The sequence below is a fragment of the Gorilla gorilla genome, chromosome 7 (assembly GCF_029281585.2).
Source record: "Gorilla gorilla gorilla isolate KB3781 chromosome 7, NHGRI_mGorGor1-v2.1_pri, whole genome shotgun sequence".
NCBI classification, from domain to species: Eukaryota; Metazoa; Chordata; class Mammalia; order Primates; family Hominidae; genus Gorilla; species Gorilla gorilla.
Genome location: NC_073231.2, coordinates 103,858,966 through 103,878,008, shown reverse-complemented (window position 1 = coordinate 103,878,008; position 19,043 = coordinate 103,858,966). Strand labels below are relative to the sequence as shown.

The 19,043-nt window shown below is 42.1% G+C and overlaps 2 protein-coding genes and 1 non-coding gene across 5 annotated transcripts in view; 2 read left to right on the top strand and 1 right to left on the bottom strand.

The window, feature by feature from the left end:
- Positions 1-4,533, top strand: RPL30 (ribosomal protein L30). The gene is made up of 5 exons (XM_004047341.4): positions 1-746; positions 855-907; positions 1,155-1,300; positions 3,475-3,605; positions 4,404-4,533. Exons 2-5 carry the CDS (start codon positions 887-889, stop codon positions 4,451-4,453), a joined length of 348 nt encoding a protein of 115 aa, XP_004047389.1. The 5' UTR covers positions 1-746; positions 855-886; the 3' UTR covers positions 4,454-4,533.
- LOC115935683 (small nucleolar RNA SNORA72) lies at positions 4,038-4,169 on the top strand. The gene has a single exon (XR_004071303.1). It is a non-coding gene; the product is annotated as a small nucleolar RNA SNORA72 (small nucleolar RNA).
- A 5,464-nt stretch (positions 4,534-9,997) lies between the features above and the next one.
- The window catches only part of MATN2 (matrilin 2), a 165,532-nt gene continuing 156,486 nt past the window's right edge, over positions 9,998-19,043 (bottom strand). For 2 of the 3 annotated variants that reach the window (XM_004047338.5, XM_055348064.2), the window contains 6 exons: positions 18,395-18,808; positions 15,609-15,761; positions 13,901-13,972; positions 13,039-13,173; positions 12,556-12,654; positions 9,998-10,555 (listed from right to left, as the gene is read on the bottom strand). In XM_004047338.5, coding sequence (XP_004047386.4) covers positions 10,500-10,555; positions 12,556-12,654; positions 13,039-13,173; positions 13,901-13,972; positions 15,609-15,761; positions 18,395-18,808 — 929 coding nt within the window. In that variant the 3' untranslated portion in view covers positions 9,998-10,499. The remainder of the gene's footprint in view (positions 10,556-12,555; positions 12,655-13,038; positions 13,174-13,900; positions 13,973-15,608; positions 15,762-18,394; positions 18,809-19,043) is intronic. The other variant, XM_004047339.5, reaches the window with a different exon arrangement.

The window sequence follows — 19,043 nt, the reverse complement described above, 5'->3', positions numbered from 1 at the left end:
CAAGGCTCTCCAAGAGCCGCGCCTCAGGGCAAAGATGAATTCAGCGCCATTGAGACCGTGGTCGCAGCCGCCGCAGCCTCTTCTCATCGACCCTCCCACCTCACCTTCAGTCGGCTTTTCGAACTCCCTCCGGGTTCTAAGCGCCTCGATTAGTTAGATCGCAGCTCGCAGCAGAACAGCAACACACCGCCGCGAGGCTTAAAGGCCCGCAGAGGGGGAAGCGAACACCCCCGCCGTCATTCTTTTTTTTCCTTCTTTGAGACAGAGTCTCACTCGGTCGCCCAGGCTGAGTGCAGTGGCGCGATCATGGCTCACTGCAGCCTCGACCTACCGAGCTCAAGCGACTCTCCCGCCTCAGCCTCAGGCGTAGCTGGGAGTAGCTAGGACTACTGGAGCGCGCCACCACGCCCGGCTAATTTCTTTTTTATTTCTTTTTTATTTTTTTGTAGAGACAGGGGTGGTCTATGTTGTCCAGGCTGGCCTTGAGCTGGACGCAACAGATCTTCCCGCCTCAACCTCCGAAAGTGCTGGGATTAAAGGTATGAGCAGCCGCGTACGGCCCCCGCAGCCATTCTAGCTAGCTGTACCAATAGCAACCGGCAGCTGCTCTCCGCTTTCGCTCCGCCCCTTCTGCTAGCGATCTGTTTCCACTTCCGGTCCCGCAGTTCCGGCTCTGCCGTGAAGAGCTTTGCATTGTGGGAAGTCTTTCCTTTCTCGTTCCCCGGCCATCTTAGCGGCTGCTGTTGGTGAGTGGGCTCCTACCGACCGAGGTTTAGGCAGCGCGGGGAGCTTTGCGGGTTGCCATTTGTAACTCCGGATCCTAAACTTCCTGTCCTGTTCTCTGTCTCTTCTAGGTTGGGGGCCGTCCCGCACCTAAGGCAGGAAGATGGTGGCCGCAAAGAAGACGGTGAGTGAGGCGGGCCAGGCCCGGAAGACGATTCACGTGGAGAGATGTCTCGGCCAGGGCGGGCAGATGTGAGCCCACGGGGGTGACAGCATGCCTGCTGGCATTTGGAGGGCCCCAGAAGGAATCCCAGTGGCCTTGGGGTCCTCGACTTTGGAAGTTTAAGGGGCTCGGCTTCAAAAAGCTGGGTCCAGTTTTGAGGCGGTTGCAGGCGAGGCCCTTAGGTCCGTATTTAATGTTTGCTTTGTAGAAAAAGTCGCTGGAGTCGATCAACTCTAGGCTCCAACTCGTTATGAAAAGTGGGAAGTACGTCCTGGGGTACAAGCAGACTCTGAAGATGATCAGACAAGGCAAAGCGAAATTGGTCATTCTTGCTAACAACTGCCCAGCTTTGAGGTAATCGAAGAAACTGAACGGGCTTCGCCTACCGCGAATTCATCGTGAACGAATATACAGGAGTGTAAACTTGTAATCTGAGTACCATGAACTCGAACACTTGCAGGATAATTACGGTAGCGATTGTGGTGTTTGGCCCTTCATTCCCTTCTCCCCCACCCACCCCCGAATCATGTGCTCCCCTTCTGTGAGCTTATTTTTGGAGGAGAAATGTGTGTGTGGCAGGAGTGAAAACAGAACATCGAGGTTTAATGGAAACACAGACACATTATTTGTTTTTTCCATGTATTTTGTGTCCTGCTTTTTTGGTTCTTTTAGCTTTGAGGTGCTTTAATGATGCTTCATTGTGTGAACTTGTTTTAGTGTCAAAAAAACTAGGTAAAAGTTGAGGCTGGGCTATGGAGTTGCAGGCTATCATAGAATCACCTAGTTTAGCCCACTAAATCAGTTCTGAGTCAAGATTTATGCTTGACTCACTGTTTTGAAATTGAACTTAGGGGGTGTTGTAAATAAGCCAAACAAACTTGGACCTTGCAGAGTATAAGCTATGTGAGCAAATTTTCTGTGGTGATGCATAAGCTGCTTACAGCATTTTATATAGGGTGTCTATAGTTACTGTCAAAGCCTGGAGGGCCCTTTCTGTCTCGTCCCATGGGTTGGGCTTTTCTCTAACCATTCTTTGAAACTTTCTTTAAAGCCTGTCTTCTATAGTAGTGCTTCTGAAACATGACTGTGCAAAGGAGTCACATGGGTGATGTTAAAATGCAAGTTCTGATTTCATTGGATTTGGGATGGGGCCCGAGGCGCCGTTTATTATTTTATTTTATTTTTTTTAAGACAGAGTTTTGCTCTTGTCACCCTGGCTGGAGTGCAATGGCACAATCTAAGCTCACTGCAACCTCCGCCTCCCAGGTTCAAGCAATTCTGCCTCACCCTCCCGAGTAGCTGGGATTACAGGCACCTGCCACCATGCCTGGCTAATTTTTGTATTTTTAGTAGAGATGGGGTTTCGCCATGCTGGCCAGGCTGGTCTCGGACTCCTGACCTTAGGTGATCCACCCACCTCGGCCTCCCAAACTGCTGAGATTACAGGTGTGAGCTACCCTGCCCGGCTTGAGGTGATTTTTAAATAATACATTGTAGCACTACTGCTGGTATGTGGATCCACATAATTGAGTGGCAAGATAGTATAGGACTCCTTTCCGATTCGTAAAACCATCAGTATCTACTAAATTGACGCTGAAATTTTGTATTTTTAGTAGAGACAAGGTTTCACCATGTTGGCCAGGCTGGTCTGACGCTCCTGACTTCAAGTGATCCGGCCTCCCCAAGTGCTGGGATTACACGCCTGAGGCCAGAAATTTTAACTCTAAAACGGTATCACTTCCCATCTGGAATTCTGGGCACTGAGGGGATAGTGATAGAAATGGCTTATCTTTTAAAGGTTTAGATTCTGGATCCTCCACTTACTATTCTGTGGCTCAGTTTCATTAGATTAAAAAAAAAAAAAAAAGAATAGGGCTGTGTGCCGTGGCTCACACCTGTAATCCCAGCACTTTGGGAAGCTGAGGCGGGCGGATCCCTTCAGGTCAGGAGTTCGAGACCAGCCTGGCCAACATGGTGAAACCCCGTCTACCAAAAATATAAAAAATTAGCTGGGTGTGGTGGTGCACGCCTGTAATCCCAGCTACTTGAGAGGCTGAGGCAGGAGAATCACTTGAACTCGGGAGGTGGAAGTTGCAGTGAGCTGAGATCGTGCCACTGCACGATCTGCCTGAGCGACAGAATGAGATTCCATCTCAAAAAAAAAAAAAGAGTACATAATACCTACTTTAGAGATTGTCATGGAAATATAAAGTATGTGGTCCTTACTAATGCTAAATAATGCTTTGCTTTCGTTTATTTGCATCTTACCCTCTTCCGTGAGTATTGATACTGTCTTAAACATAGTAGGGGTTGAGTAGATATTTGCTGGTTGCGCCTTCACTTGCAAGGGATACATACAAATGTTGGTTTGTATTGGATAATGAATATGATGTTTTTAAGAGTAATATGTGATTTTGTTACTTTTTGAAGGCCTTAACAACATTAACACTAGTAAAAGAAGTAGTAACATTTAGTCTGTCAGTCACTTGGTATCGCATTTATTTATTTGCCCTTTTTGGTTCCCAAAGGAAATCTGAAATAGAGTACTATGCTATGTTGGCTAAAACTGGTGTCCATCACTACAGTGGCAATAATATTGAACTGGGCACAGCATGCGGAAAATACTACAGAGTGTGCACACTGGCTATCATTGATCCAGGTATGCTTTTTAAATCATAAAGTCTTTTTTTTTTTTTTTTGCCTTTCTAATGTAATGCCTGGACAAGTATTTCTTACTACGCAAATGTCTTTGGTTCCTAAATTCAGATAGAATATGGATCTAGCAAGGCATATCGTGTAGTTGTATTTTGTAGATAATTGGTAATGAATGCCAATACATTATAATTGGCTTTATTATAAGTTAAAATTTTTACTGTCAGATAATGAATTTCATTTGATGAAGTACCTATGAAATAATGACATAGATTTGGTAAAAGGTGAAATTATAAGGAGAGAATAATCTGGCAAAACAGAAGAAAGTAATTCTTGCTTCTTGAGAACAGACATGTAAAATTAGCTTGAGTAAAAAAAAAAGTGCCGAAAAATCTACATCATTCTGTTTTCCAATTGTGAATCTTTGATTCATAGAATACTGCGAATATTCTCGCTGTTCTGATTTTGTAATAGTCAGGACAGGCTAAACATTCGCTATATTAAGACCATGCATGTGTCCCCAAACCTAGTTCTTTCCCTAGGTCTGGTTTTATAAATGCTGGTGATAAACCAATTTTATTATATGATCATTTTATGTGATTATATAATGGCTGCGATTCTAGGTTATCTTTGGTCAACCTTAAGAAAAATGACAGTACAGCTAATGTGATAACTTTTGCAAAAAGTCACTGCTAATTTGGAGACCATTGTCTACAGAAGGGATAACCAAAGGTAGAGAAATTTTATGGTACCAGTTGCTATTAAATGAATTGTAAAATTACTGTTTTTTTTTTTTATTTTTTAGGTGACTCTGACATCATTAGAAGCATGCCAGAACAGACTGGTGAAAAGTAAACCTTTTCACCTACAAAATTTCACCTGCAAACCTTAAACCTGCAAAATTTTCCTGTAATAAAATTTCCTTGTTTTAAAAATATTGTATCTATTTCAGTATTTTTCTCTATTTTTGTTTCAATACAATTTCCTGAAGGTTGGATTAGACAGGATGAGGCAGATGTGGTGGCAAGACTTTTCAGTAAAGAGTTACACATCCTGGGCCGGGCGTGGTGGCCCACGCCTGTGATTCCAGCCCTTTGGGAGGCCGAGGCGGGCAGATCATGAGGTCGGGAGATCGAGACCATCCTGGCTAACGCAGTGAAACCCCATCTCTACTAAAAGTACAAAAAAAATTAGCCGGGCGTGGTGGCGGGCGCTTGTAGTCCCAGCTACAGAGCTTGCAATGAGCCGAGATCGTGCCACTGCACTCCAGCCTGGGCGACAGAGCAAGACTCCATCTCAGAAAAAAAAAAAAAAAAAAGAGTTACACATCCTGATTTCTGTTCTCCAGGGTTTTTTTTTGTTGTTGTTCTTTTTTTTGGAGACAGTCTTGCTCTGTCGCCCAGCTTGGAGTGCAGTGGTGCAATCTTGGCTCACTGTAGCCTCCGCCTCCCCGGTTCAAGCGATTCTCCTGCCTCAGCCTCCTGAGTAACAGAGACTACAGGTGCGCACCACCATGCCTGGCTAATTTTTTTTTTTTTTTTTTGTATTTTTAGTAGAGACGGAGTTTCACCATGTTGGCCAGGATGGTCACGATCTCCTGATCTCGTGATCCCCTGGCCTCAGCCTCTCAAAGTGCTGGGGTTACAGGCGTGAGCCACTGCTCCTGGCCCAGTTTTTGTAAAGGGAGTGCACTGGGTTCCTTTCTAGTACTAGATGTTTAGAAAGCTCAAGTTTTGTAATTCCATTCTCAGGACATTGTTTGCATTTTATATTCTAGTATGCTTAGGAGGCAACAAGGTTAAATACCCAGAATTGCAATTTACCAAATCTGAGTAGCTAAAAAAGATTAACTGAAATGTTTCCCCATCCAAAATGCTGTCATAGGTTAAGAAAAGTTTTACTTTAATGAATAATCTTTCCTAAGTTAAGTGGTTGGTGCACTTGGACGATTTCTGAGTAATCCCAGATCATCAATAGTTAAGTCCATGTTTGCCCAAGTATGTTTTATATCATACACCTAAAAGATGTACTGTGAAGTACGTTAAGTATTCACATTTCTGGAAACTACTGCATCCCCCAAGAGTATGTCCCAGGGAATCCTCCATATGTTCATATCTTTTGGAACATTTGAAAGAATTAATTTGAGGGGAAATAATGATTTAGTTAGATACTAATTTACAGAGTTGAATGGTGCTAGTAAGGTATGCCCTATGTAGTCAGCTGGGCTTTGAGGGAGGGAGGCCACAGAAGTGTCAGAAAAGACAATGTCTTGGATTTTAGACTCAATCTCCTTGCTCCTTTTCTCCCTCCCCTCTTTCAGGCAAGTTTTGATGGTAGATGAGTGAGACAGTAAATGAGGATGCCTTCTAAATAGTATGCAGAAAATCAAGCATTTACTGCACTTGGAGTCGGAGGACCCCAGCTCTTAATAGCTATATAACAGCCCTGGGTGGGTCATGTTCCCAATTTGATAGTCGGGGGTTAGGAGTTTTTTTCAAGGGAATAGCTCATGATTTTAGTTTGTGTCCGAAGTTAATCTGAGGTTGTGGATATATTAATACTTTGGAGAGTCTGGTTTTTAATGGTTTTACCAGTTCATTTACTCAGTATTTCTCAATTTGGGAGCACTACTGACATTGTGTAATGGGACAGTTCTTTGTTGTGGAGGGCTGTGGATTCTGAAGGTATTTTTCATTCTTGGTTTTCCTTCCATGTCATTGTAATCACCCCCAAATGTCACCACATTTTTAAACTAGCTTCTCTCCTGGTTAAGAGTCACTGAATATATGAAAGATTTTAAGTGTTCTAAGGTGTTCATGTTTACATATCCAGAGACCCGTGTGGCCAAAGTGATATAAAATATTTGAATCTTTGATAAGAATTACTTGGTCTGACTACTGGTCTCTAATAGTGTTAGTTTGTTTCCATAGTTCAAAATGTTTCAATCTCATGGTTAAGGTAGTTTGTGTGCTTATCTACTTGGTCAGTTTTTCCCACAAGTCCCAAATAGTGACTTTTCACACTATTTGGGTTAGTTTTTCCTCCAGGTTGACTAGCTCGAATTTAATTTCTCAGGGGGTGGTGACCTAAAGAATACAATATTGCAGATGTTGGTGTACCCTTTCTTTGCGTGGTTTCTGTTGTGGTTTTTTGGCTGCAGGCATTTTGGTATGATGGTTTTTTAGAAAATTTATGATTTCTAGGGCCGTCTATGTAGTTGATGATATGCTATATTTGGTTTTTGCCTTTTCATTATATGTTCTTTTTGTGCAGTCACAACTATCTTTCAGCAAGAAAGTTCAGAGAGACAAAAAGTTTAAAGCTAGTAGACAGGAAACATTCCTTACTCATTCTGGCCTATGTTACCTTTGATTAAGTGCTGTTAAACTGCTGTCAGAGAGAAAGTGACACTGGCCAGGAAGATCTGGGAAAGTGTAAGGTGACATTTAAAATGTTCTTTTCTGATTATAATGAAAGCAGTGTGTTTGGGTAGCTCTAATATTCAGGGGATTGTAGGAAATTGCAGCCAATTGGATTTACTCCATACCTCTACTGAACTCTTAGATATGGAAATAGAAATCTCAAAGAAGAGGTTGGATATTGTAGAGTGTGTTAAGAATTGCGGTTGGTATGGGATGGTGGCAGGAGCAAAAGGAATGTAGAGAAGAAACCAAATTTTAGGCTGATTATGAATATAACTATTAATAGTTGGGTCGTCTGGAAGATAATATTATAATCTGTGTCATGGAAAAGTTTTCCATCCCCTGTCTTCCAACTACCAACTACTCCTTAGACTTGCTGCTCCCTTCACCTGCAGTGGAATCTGGTTTCCTTCCCCTGCTCCTCCCTTTTCTGGGCTTACTTGTGCTTGTTCTGAGGGTAAGCCTAGCACCCAGTCTAAAACAGGTGCTTCTGAGTTACCTTAGAACCTTTTTTTATGGCATTGATTACCTCTCTCTAAGGTGCTACAGGACAGGGACTCAAGGTATTCAACTTTGTGTCACTTATCAAAAATTAGAGTGGATAATGACTACTAGGGCTTAAACATTTACTTAATTCTCTTATTGATACACTTGGGACTTTCTAGTTCAGAATTTTGTTAATAGTAGTTCTTAAATTTCTTATGCATTTACCATTATTTAATTTACTACTGCGTGTTTGCTTCAAAAGATAGTTTAGGGGTGGGAATCTACCAGATTACTTTTCTCAGGTCAGCAAAGAATTTATTCTGTCTTTTCATTTGCTCAACATACACTTAGCTCAGCACCATCTTTGTGTCCAATACTCTTGGCTGCTAAAGAGTAAAAATATAATAGTTAATACTGAGCATTTAAAATGTTTTAGGGTCCAGCACTGTGGTTTATGCCTGTAATCTCAGCACTTCTGGAGGCTGAGGCAGGAGGATCACTTAAGGCCAGGAGTTTGAGACCAGCCTGGGCAACGTAATGAGACCCCATCTCTACAAAAAAAGTTAAAAACATTAGCCCGTTGTGGTGGCACAGGCCTATGGTGCCAGCTACTCAGGTGGCTGAGGCAGGAGGATTGCTTGAACCCAAGAGGTTGAGGTTACAGTGAGCTATCGTGGTGCCACTGCACTCTAGCCTGGATGACAGAGCAAGACCCTGTCTCTAAAAATAAATTGGGAGGCTGAGGCTGACTGAGCACCTGAGGTCAGGAGTTCAAGACCAGCCTGACCACATGGTGAAGCCCCTCCTCTACTAAAAATGCAAAAGTTAGCCGGGCGTGGTGGCAGTTGCCTGTAATCCCAGCTACTTGGAGGCTGAGGCAGGAGAATTGCTTGAACCCAGGAGGCGGAGGTTGCAGTGAGCCAAGGTCATGCCACTGCACTCTAGCCTGGGTGAAAGAGCGAGACTCCATCTCAAAAAATAAATAATAAAAGTTTTAGGTACCTTACAAAATAGTGTATATGTTAACTCGTTTAATCCTCTGACCACTCAATATTATTATTAGCCTTATTTTGCAGATTAAATCCAATAAGTGATGAAAATGGAATGCAGAACTCTTACACTGAGATTTACCAGTGGCAAAAACAAGCAAAATGGAGAAATAATATTTTAGACAATCTTCAAGTTAAATATCTTGGATTAATCTGTAGATTGTAATGCATTGGTTGGAGGCTTTTTTTTTTTTGCCATGAGGTTTTTCTTCCCCCAGGAGAAATGTGTTTAATAGCTAAAAATATATATATATATATATTCTCATGGCAGAGAGATAAAATGTTAGGTTGAAAGGTATTTAATTGCTAAAAAGGAGGAGGCAGTCTTTTGAGCCGCTAGGTGGAGCCTGAACACAACAGAGAGTAAAGTAGAATTGAGCCACCTTGGCAGCAATGCCAGAACTGATAGTTATGCACCTCATAATGACGTTTGGTCAGTGATGGACTGCATATACAACAGTGATCCCATAAGATTATAATAAGGCTGAAAAATTCCTTTTCTGTGTTTAGATACAACACTTACCGTTGTTTTACAGTTGTCTACCGTATTCAGTAACATGATGTACAGGTTTGTAGTCTAGGGGCAATGGGGTATATAACAGCCTCGGTGTGTAGTGGGGTACCCATTTAGGTTTTTCTTTTATTTATTTATTTATTTATTTATTTATTTTTTGAGATGGAGTCTCACTCTGTCCCCAGGCTGGAGTGCAGTGGCCCGATCTTGGCTCACTGCAAGCTCTGCCTCCCGGGTTCATGCCATTCTCCTGCCTCAACCTCCCGAGTAACTAGGACTACAGGTGCCCGCCACCACACCCGGCTAATTTTTTTGTATTTTTAGTAGAGACGGGGTTTCACCGTGACATTTTTTATTTTGTTTTTTTAATTTTCAGGAATGGTATGCTAAACATTTTGTCATCCTTTTTAAAGTCATCTTTGTTTTGAGTTTGACCATTTATTTGTATAGATGTAGCACATTCCTGTACATGCGGTGTTGTATTTCTGTGGTATGGATTACACCAGAGTTTATCAGTTCCCCTTCTGATGATGTTTAAGTTGTTCCTTATTTTTTGCTTTTACAAAGTCTAGTAACATTTTTATGCAGGTCTCTTTGTATGTATGGGCTGAAATCAACTGAGTCCAGTTGCTAGATTTACAGGGTTGTGTGCATTTTCAGTTTTATGAGATGTCAACAGACTTACTCTACAAAGAGTGCCATTTGCATTCTTACTACAAGAACCTCACATTTCCACATCCTTACCAACACTTGTTAAAAAATATACTCATTTTTGCTAAGCTGATAGGTGAAAAATGGTATTGTTTTAACCTGCATTTTCCTGATTACTAATGAGATTCAGCATTTTTTTCATAGGCATATTGGCCATTTCTCATACATACATATCTTCCATTTAAAGTTAAACTAAGAATTTTTGCACTGAATACCATTCTCTGAAGTGGTGAATTTTAATATTGTATAAAAAATCCAACTTGTTCCACAAGTACATATGTCCTATGATTTTATGCATACATCCATATACATATATCAAGGTAAAGTCCAATACAAAAAAACAGCATTTCCTATGGCCAGTGTTCTACAGAAGTATGACTGTGCAAACTTTATCGTATAGTCAAATGAGATTGCACACTAAGGCAGGATGAGGCAGAAGCAAGTTGTGTCCACAGTATATTACAAAATACCTTGCATAGCTTATTCATTCTCACCTGGTAAATTCATCTTAGAATTCTGAAGGATTTTTTTCCTAGATAAATTTATACAAGTTAGTGTATACTTCTTGTCTTTGTTCTGTGGCAAACCAGCTTTCTCAGTACTGATTGTTTTACTTCACAACATTATTGATTTAACAATAGCCTGAGCTTTGGGGCTCTGCACTGTGTTCATTGTAATCCTTGATACAATGACTACAAATGTGTCACGATTTCTAATCTTCATCTGTATCTCAGGCGATTTTCCAGGGCTTCCATTCTCTGTGTCATTTCTTCTAGTAAATCTCAAATTAAGGAAGATGAAGAATTATCTATTTTTATTTACATTTAAATAAACTTGATTTATCCACGTAAAATTTTGGCTTCTGAAATATAAAAGGTTTTGGGTTTTTTTCCCATTTCTGTCAAGTATGTTAAAACCCTGACTTGTAAATTTGTAGAACTCATTTAACATATTCTGTCAAGACAAATATTTTGGGTTTTTTTTTTTTTTTAACATCATCAAAGCCAGATGGCTCAGTGTGAATTTGTCTTTTTAATTTTAATTTTATTTATTTTTGTTTTTTTTCTCTTTTTTTGAGACAGAGTTTCTCTCTTGTTGCCCAGGTTGGAGTGCAATGGCGCGATCTTGGCTCACTGCAATCTCCGCCTCCTGGGTTCAAGCGATTCTCCTGCCTCAGCCTCCCGAGTAGCTGGGATTACAGGCATGCGCCACCACGCCCGGCTAATTTTGTATTTTTAGTAGAGGTGGGGTTTCTCCATGTTGGCCAGGCTGGTCTCGAACTCCCCACCTCAGGTGATCTGCCTGCCTCGGCCTCCCAAAGTGCTGGGATTACAGACGTGAGCCACCGTGCCCGGCCTTATTTTATTTATTATTTTTTAAGAGACAAGGCCTCACTATGTTGCCCAGGCTGATCTCGAACTCCTGAGCTCAAGCAAGGCCACCTCGGCCTCCCAAAGTGCTAGGATTACAGGTGTGAGCCACAGCACCCAGCTGCAGTCTTTTTTTTTTTTTTAATTGTGATTCCACTTCCACCCTTAATGCTTGTAAATTAGTTTGCCATAGCACACTTCTAGGAGCCAGAATTGATAATGTTGGGAATCTGGTGAAGAGAAGACAATGAAAGAATTCGGCCTTGGAAAGTAAGATATGAAGTCAGAAGCAAAGGGCGATAGGGAGTTTTCACCATGATGCTACTACATAAGGCCACAGTTTTGAGGAATTCTGACCTATGTAAAAATATGTCTTCTTTAGTCTCTTGTGAGTAGAACTTTGGGGTGGGACAGGCAAGCGAGAGGAAAAGGGCATTAGAATAGGTATTGGTCTTCCCTGTAAGCTCCTCAGTACCCTCTATCTGCCCTCTTGAGGGCAGAATGAGAGCCCATATTCGTCAATTAACTACTCAGAAAGATTATTTCATTTTACTTAAGGGAGCGTATTTCCAGCTTTCAGAAATGGAATTGCCCTATGCTGTTGTTCCTTATTACATAAGCCCATTGGCACAGAGATAGTTCAGAATTAAGCCATTTCCCTATAGACTAGTTGATGCACTTGAGATATCAGCCAGCTTTAGTACGCTTACTGTAATTTTAAGTTTAGAGCACTTGGCAGGGTGTTCAATATGTAAAAGCACTGAATCCTCTTTTCTTTATTACCCCCAAGCATTCCTTTTATTTGTAATATTGTTTGAATGAATCACTGGATCCTGCTGTTCCCTTGGTGGAGTGTTTGATTTTTTAGAGTGCCGATAGAGAAGATCTCTGCTGCCAAGGGAAAAAAAAGAAAAAACCACCCCTGTCCTCCAGAAACTAAACACACTGAATCTATATGTGGCTGTGGTGTTCCTTGGGGCTAAAGGAAAAGTTTGGAGTACTGAGTTTGAAACCTCTTCATTCTACAACATTCTTTGTCTATTCTTACCGTACCTTTGATGCACTTCAGACCTCATCGTGTCCTACACACCTTCCTAGCAGAGAGGGAGTTAGGCCAGTGTCTCTTTTTTCCTTACTTTGTATGCTGACCGACAGGCCTTATTGCTAAGCCCCCGAGAACAGCCAATGGCAACTAAGTGCTTGACTGCTGCTAATAAGCTTGGCTTGCCCTTGCCTCTCAAACACCTGTGAGGCTGCTTTTTAAAGCAAAAAGCCTTTCCTGGAGTTCACTGTTCTTTGTGACTTCATGGGATTGACTTCAGTTGATAAAACCTACATGGAGTGTGTGAAGTTTTGATAATATTCTTTGCATTCCATACAGAAGCATAATACAAGAAAAGGATATAGCGCTGTGTTAATTTTCTTACTTCTTCGTTTGCAAGGTTCTGGAACATTATAAGGTTTTCACATTTGCATTGATCGTGTTTTTCTTCCAAAGGGCTTCCTGAGAAAGCAGATGGAAAGTGTTCACCTCTAGAATCCACCAGACTTCCCAGACGCATAATAATAGGAATGAATCAGCATATGGAGGAAACCATAATGAAAGACATGTTCCACTTTTTCCATGCAGCCAGATCCAGTAAATACCAGGAAAGCGCTGTATATGCTTCCAACACTGGAAGTGGCCCTTACTGTGGATTACTGAGGAACACTACTTGAGTTTCTTTTAGTTTATGTTTTAGTTCTCATTTTACTTAAATTCTTTCTTCTCTTTTCCTCTATACTATTTCCTACTTCCTTCTTTCCTTTCCTCCTTAAAGCTAAGGTTGTTGGCAAGCTGAAAGGCTGAGATCAAGTTATCTTATAGTAATATTTTACTTGGAATTACCTGAAGGTTTTGTTGAATGGGAAAGCTTTTGTGTAGACCGTAAAAGATTGTCTTCTTCAAACAGATATCTGTGTTGCACTGCAAAATTAGAACAGGAAAGTAGGTCTTGGATATTTATGGTGACTGGCTCAGATTCTGTAAAGAGAAAGAAAACTGCAATCAAACCTGCTTAACGCTTTTGGTTATAAAACAGCCATCAGCAGAGTAAGGTACTTGGTATTCCTAGCACTTGGTACAGAGCTTTACTTTGGGACATACTGAAGCAAAAAGACTGTTACCTTCAGTGGAGTAAACATCTTTGTTAAAAAAACAAAAAACAAACAACAACAAAAAAAAAAAAACAAAAACAGCCTGGCACAGTGGCTCATGTCTGTAATCCCAGCACTTTGGGAGGCCAAGTTGGGTGGATCACTTGAGGTCAGGAGTTCAAGACCAGCCTGGCCAACATGGTAAAACCCCGTCTCTACTAAAAATACAAAAATTAGCTGGGCATGGCGGTGGGTGCCTGTAATTCCAGCTACTCGGGAGGCTGGGGCAGAGGAATCACTTGAGCCCAGGAGGTGGAGGTTGCAGTGAGCTGAAATCGTACCACTGCACTCCAGCCTGGGCAACAGAATGAAACTGTCTCAAAAAACAACAACAACAAAAACAAAAACAAAAAAACACTGTCACCTGAAACGATGCTAGTTACCAAATATGGCTTAATGTAAGAGTAAATGTTAACTATCTTTTTGAGGGGAAAAAAGGCCTTCATTATCATAATTTGAACATACTTACATTCACTTCTTTACAACTTTTATCTGGAGGGAAACCATGGTTCCCTCCACCAAAATTTCTAAAAACACTGCCTTAAAAACTGTACCTGTTGGCTGTTGGACCCTTTTTGGCAGTTCCCCTGCTGGAGAGTCCTGTCTTCCATCGGAGTCTTCTAGAGCTGAGCAGAAAAAGATGACCAAAAGAAGTGATGGTTGTCCACAGGCATGTGTGTGTTCTTCAGGAAGCTGGTCCCAGACCACCTCCTTACCTACCTGCCATAACCTAAGGTTTTTTAGTTTTCTTTGGTAACACCAAAGATTCAAAAAAGCAGTTGGTTACCATGATACTTATGACCACTCTAGGGCAATTCTCTCTCGTAAGAGAAGCTTGGACCCCTTAAGTACATCTTAAGAATGCTCCCAAAAATGTCATGTCTAGAAAGTAGGGCAGAAAAAAAGGTGAAGTTGTTGAGGGATTTTAGTTGCAGTGGCAGCAGCTCCACTTGAGGCATTTTAACTTGCATGAAACAATCAAGAGGCAAAACATTCTCTACTCACAGAAATCTGAAAGGCCTTCCCTCCCTGTTACCCCTCATCTCAAGAGTTCTTTCCCTAGAGGGGTAAGACACAGCACTTAGACAGGGATCTAACTGGTGAACCGGGGACATGAGTACACGGAAAAATAGGCAGAACTGCTATCTGTAAGCATATCTGGCACAGTTAGTAAACTTGAGAAAAGTATGCGTAACAAAATCTGAAGTCTAAAGGGCAGTCTGATATTCTGTAAACTAGTAGTCCATGCAGAAAGGCATTAATTTTAACAGTGGGCTTGGAAGAACTAGGTACGTCCCTTTCCACTCCAATTATAGGTATATTCTGAAATTGTACTTCAGCTCTCCTGATTTATATAATGATTGATTTTTAGTTAAATGATCATTTCTCTAGGGTGTTTGTGAGGATGAAGCATGCTGGTGTGTCAAAACACTTATTATACTGCTTGGCACAGAGCAAGGGCTCAAACAATGGTAGCTATTTTTTCTTTCCCACCTCCCCTGTTTCCCCCACCTTTTTTTTTTTTTTCTTTTTTTGAGACAGGGTCTTGCTTTGTCACCCAGGTTGGAGTGCAGTGGCGCAATCATGGCTCACTGAAGCCGTGACCTCCAGGGCTCAAACGATCCTCCCCCCTCAGTCTCCCAAGTAGCTGAGACTACAGGTGTGTGCCATCATGCCTAGCTAATTGTTAAATTTTTTTTCAGAGACAGGGTTTCACTTTGTTGCCCAAACTGGTCTCGAACTCCTGGGCTCGAGCAATCCTCCCACCGCAGCCTCCCAAAATGGTTGGGTTACAGGTGGGAACCATGGTGCCCAGCCCTTCTTTTTGTACTGTTTCTAGGCATTGCTGGCCCTGCCCATGAAGGAGACACTTTTTTTTGGTTGAGAATTTATCACTAAAGGTTCATGTTGGCCGGACACGGTGGCTCACGCCTGTAATCCCAGCACTTTGGGAGGCTATGGTGGCTGGATCACTTGAGGTCAGGAGTTCGAGACCAGCCTGGCCAACATGGTGAAACCTCATCTCTACTAAAAATCCAAAAATTAGCTGGGTGTGGTGGTGGGTGCCTGTAATCCCAGCTTCTCGGGAGGCTGAAGCATGAGAATCACTTGAACCCAGGAGGCGGAGGTTGTAGTGAGCTGAGATTGTGCCACTGCACTCCACAGCCTGGATGACAGAGTGAGACTCCATCTCAAAAAACAAACAAAAAAAAGAGTTCATGCTGCCTTGTTTGCTAAGGTCTTCGGCGTAAGCTATAGTACCTTCACAGATGCCTTTCTTGAGTTTTTCACTTATCTCATCCATTGTGCTGAAGTCTTCGGCATAGAAGAGATGCTTGTTTGTGGGCTCAGAGGCAATCTCTTGTAGTTCCTCCTCAATGGCTTTTCCTACCCCAACGGCATACATAGTGATACCTAGGGTGCAGGAAAAATTAAGAGCAAGTTAGTTAGAGTTGTGTCCCCAGGGGCTGGAAGTTGTGTGTACTGCACCCAAAGCCAGTTAGATGTTAAGTGGTATGATTTGAAGGGTCCATGCCAACCTTCCTTTTTATTTTTCTACCATTTTTATTTTGGTCCTATGAACAAAAGGGAGGGATCCAAGAGAGAAGTGAGGCATCTGGGAGATGCTGGGGAACTAAACTACTAACCTGTTGCTCAGCCCTGGGCTGGGCCATTTAACAAATCTGCAACTTCCCCCTGAATTAGCCTTCTGGATTCATAGAAATGAGCCCTATTTTATGGCTTGCTAAATGGGAATCTCTTCTGGAAGAATTCTAAGAATCAAGTCAATTTATGACCTAATAACCTAGTTTCTACTCAAAGCTACAGGGTAGGAAACGTAAGTGACCTGAGGCCAAGTGAATCTGCTTTTTGCCCACTTCTGTTAAGATGACACAACTTTGTGAGGAAGTGCTAAGCTGAAAAGGATAATCTGCAGACCACTGGAAACCCCTAAAGTCAGGAAAAAGAACAAACCCAAGATCAGCCTTAAATTTCAACAGGGATATGTGTTTGCTTTAAAAGCTTTTCTTACGTCAATCCTTAGACTCCCTTCCCCTATATACTCTTCATTTGAAAGTAAAACACAATAAGAATATGTTCTGCTGGAGTCCAAACATTTTTCAGCACTGATAACTTATTCTAGCTAATTTATTAGACTAGATTCTTAAAAATGTACTTAAAAATGGCTCTTCAAGACAAAGGGCAAGAGTTATGATGCCTTGTTCTGAGTCTGTGTAAGGTCACTAACCAAGTTCAGCATATTTGTCCGGGAGCCCAGTGATTTTATGCACGACTTCCTAAAAAGGATAACTACTATTTTAAGATTCTGTTTGCTATACATAAGACTAGTTAAATTCATAAGAGGATGTCACCTCATATAAATCTTGTTGATTCAAGAATCAAATAAACATCAGTTTCTGCTACCACCTGTCTTTGTGTGATGTGTAGAGACATTTGAGTGGAGCAAAGGGTAAGGTAGATTAGTCTCAGTGAGATGAAAGGGCTAACCACTGTCTCTGGAGACCAAGATGCTTCCCCTAATTCTTTTTAAGAATGCAGACTAGGGGGCCTATGAGTTTGACATGAGCTCTAGCAGTCTAGGCTAGCGTGAACAGCCAGTTTTACAATCTATCCAGATGATTCAGGACAGGACACTTTGTGGCTACCACTCTTGGGCTAGAAAAAGAGGAAGGTATGCAGTATCAGTAAAATGACCTCCTTCACAAAGACAGCGAGTGAATGTCGATGTGAACCAGCCTTTCTGTGAGGAGGAATGGAGTTCACCAATGGGACTGCCAGTACTCTCACTTCTTTCTTCATTCACTCAGCAAGTAGTTGTCACACATCTACTGTGTGCCAGGCCTGATCTAGGCACTGGGTCCATAAAGTCTTAGATGAGGCCTTGATCTGTGCATACCTTGTTTCCTCTTACAGGACTTGCTAAAGCAGTGTGTCCTCAACAAGTACTTTAAGAAGGCAGTTTTCAGCTGGGCACAGTGGCTCACGCCTATAATCCTAGCACTTTGGGAGGCTGAGGTGGGCGGATCATGAGGTCAGGAGATCGAGACCATCCTGGCTAACACGGTGAAACCCCATCTCCACTAAAAATACAAAAAAATTAGCTGGGTGTGGTAGCGGGCGCCTGTAGTCCCCACTACTCAGGAGGCTGAGGCAGGAGAATAGCGTGAACCTGGGAGGCGGAGCTTGCAGTGAGCTGAGATCGCGCCACTGCACTCCAGCCTAGGTGACAGACAAGCCTCCATCTCAAAAAAAAAAAAAAAAGCAGTTTTCAAGCAAACTACTTCACAACCTCAAGTTTTCTTATCTCCCTCAAAGAATCTAGAAACTTCACCATAAACTGTCTCTACCAATTATCCTAGCTTTTGGGTTTCCTTTAGCCAAGGGTCATACTCCTCGAGCACGCTTCACATCTGTACAACTGAAGTAACCCTCAGGTCAGGAAAACCTCAGAGAAGAGGCTGGGCTTTACTGAGCAACAAGAGCTTAGAGTCATAATCTGTTCCATCATTTGATTTTCGGAAAAGCTAACTTTGCCTCCTGGAAACACAAGAGTATTATCCACCCTAGGGGCTATTGCATTTTCAGAATGTTCGCTTGAAGTATCGGTTAAAAAATACAAGAATAAATATACACAGTAAAAGTTCCCATCAGAAACAATTTAACAAAGTCTTCAGTTGATTCTAGAGCAAGCCGACCAGTGTTTCGGAACTATTGTGTATATCTAGGTGATTCTTACACTGGAGATCACACACTGGCTAGTAAATCACAGTGAGAGGATACCTGCCTGTGGTCAGCTTAGCCTAACCTTCTAGTAGCCAGACTCCTTCCTGAGCACTTTATTTAACTCCTGTGGGGTCCTGTTAAGGCTTCTAGGTGGCAGGGTAGTAAAGATGTATAATGGCAGTTGCCAGGAGGCCTTTCTGTACACTCAAAGAAGCTTACCCTTATGGCCAGCTGAGACCACTGAGTGAGTTTAAGAAACCTGAACCTTGAGTGGTGTAAACCGCACCTCCACCCCATATTACCATTGGCCTTGGCTTTACTGGCCCACTCGGAGACGTCATCCTGAGCCCGTCCGTCGGTGAACACAATGGCTGCTCTGGGCACCCTTGTGGAAAGGGGCCTGGCCCCTTCTCCTTGGGTAAAACTTCTCTCAAACATGTGTTTCAGGGCCAGCCCAGTCATAGAGCCCTTTCCCATGTATTTCATGTGGGCCACGGCTTTTTTCATGTCTTTGGCTGAGTTGAAGTTTCTCAGGGTGAACTCTGTGCGGACCTGTGTGGAATACTGGAGCAGCCCCACTCGAGCGGCTTTGGGGGAAATTGTCAAGGAATCTATAATTCCAGTGACAAACTGCTTCACGACCTCAAAATTCTCTTCTCCAAGACTCTTGGATCCATCGATCACAAAGACCAGGTCAATTGGGCCTTCAGTGCATTCTATAAGAACAAAAGGAAAGTTGACATAGTTGAATAAAAAATCATTTATGCACAAGAGTAGAATAAAATGATGCTTCAATTGGAGGCATAACCACTTTGGGGAACCAGTTTTGTTCTTTAGATAATACACAGGACAGATGAGTTGTTGGGAGGGCCACAAGCAACAATAATTTTCACATATACTTTTATGGTTGGCTTGTCATATTGATAAAAATAGTATTTTTCACAAGCAAAA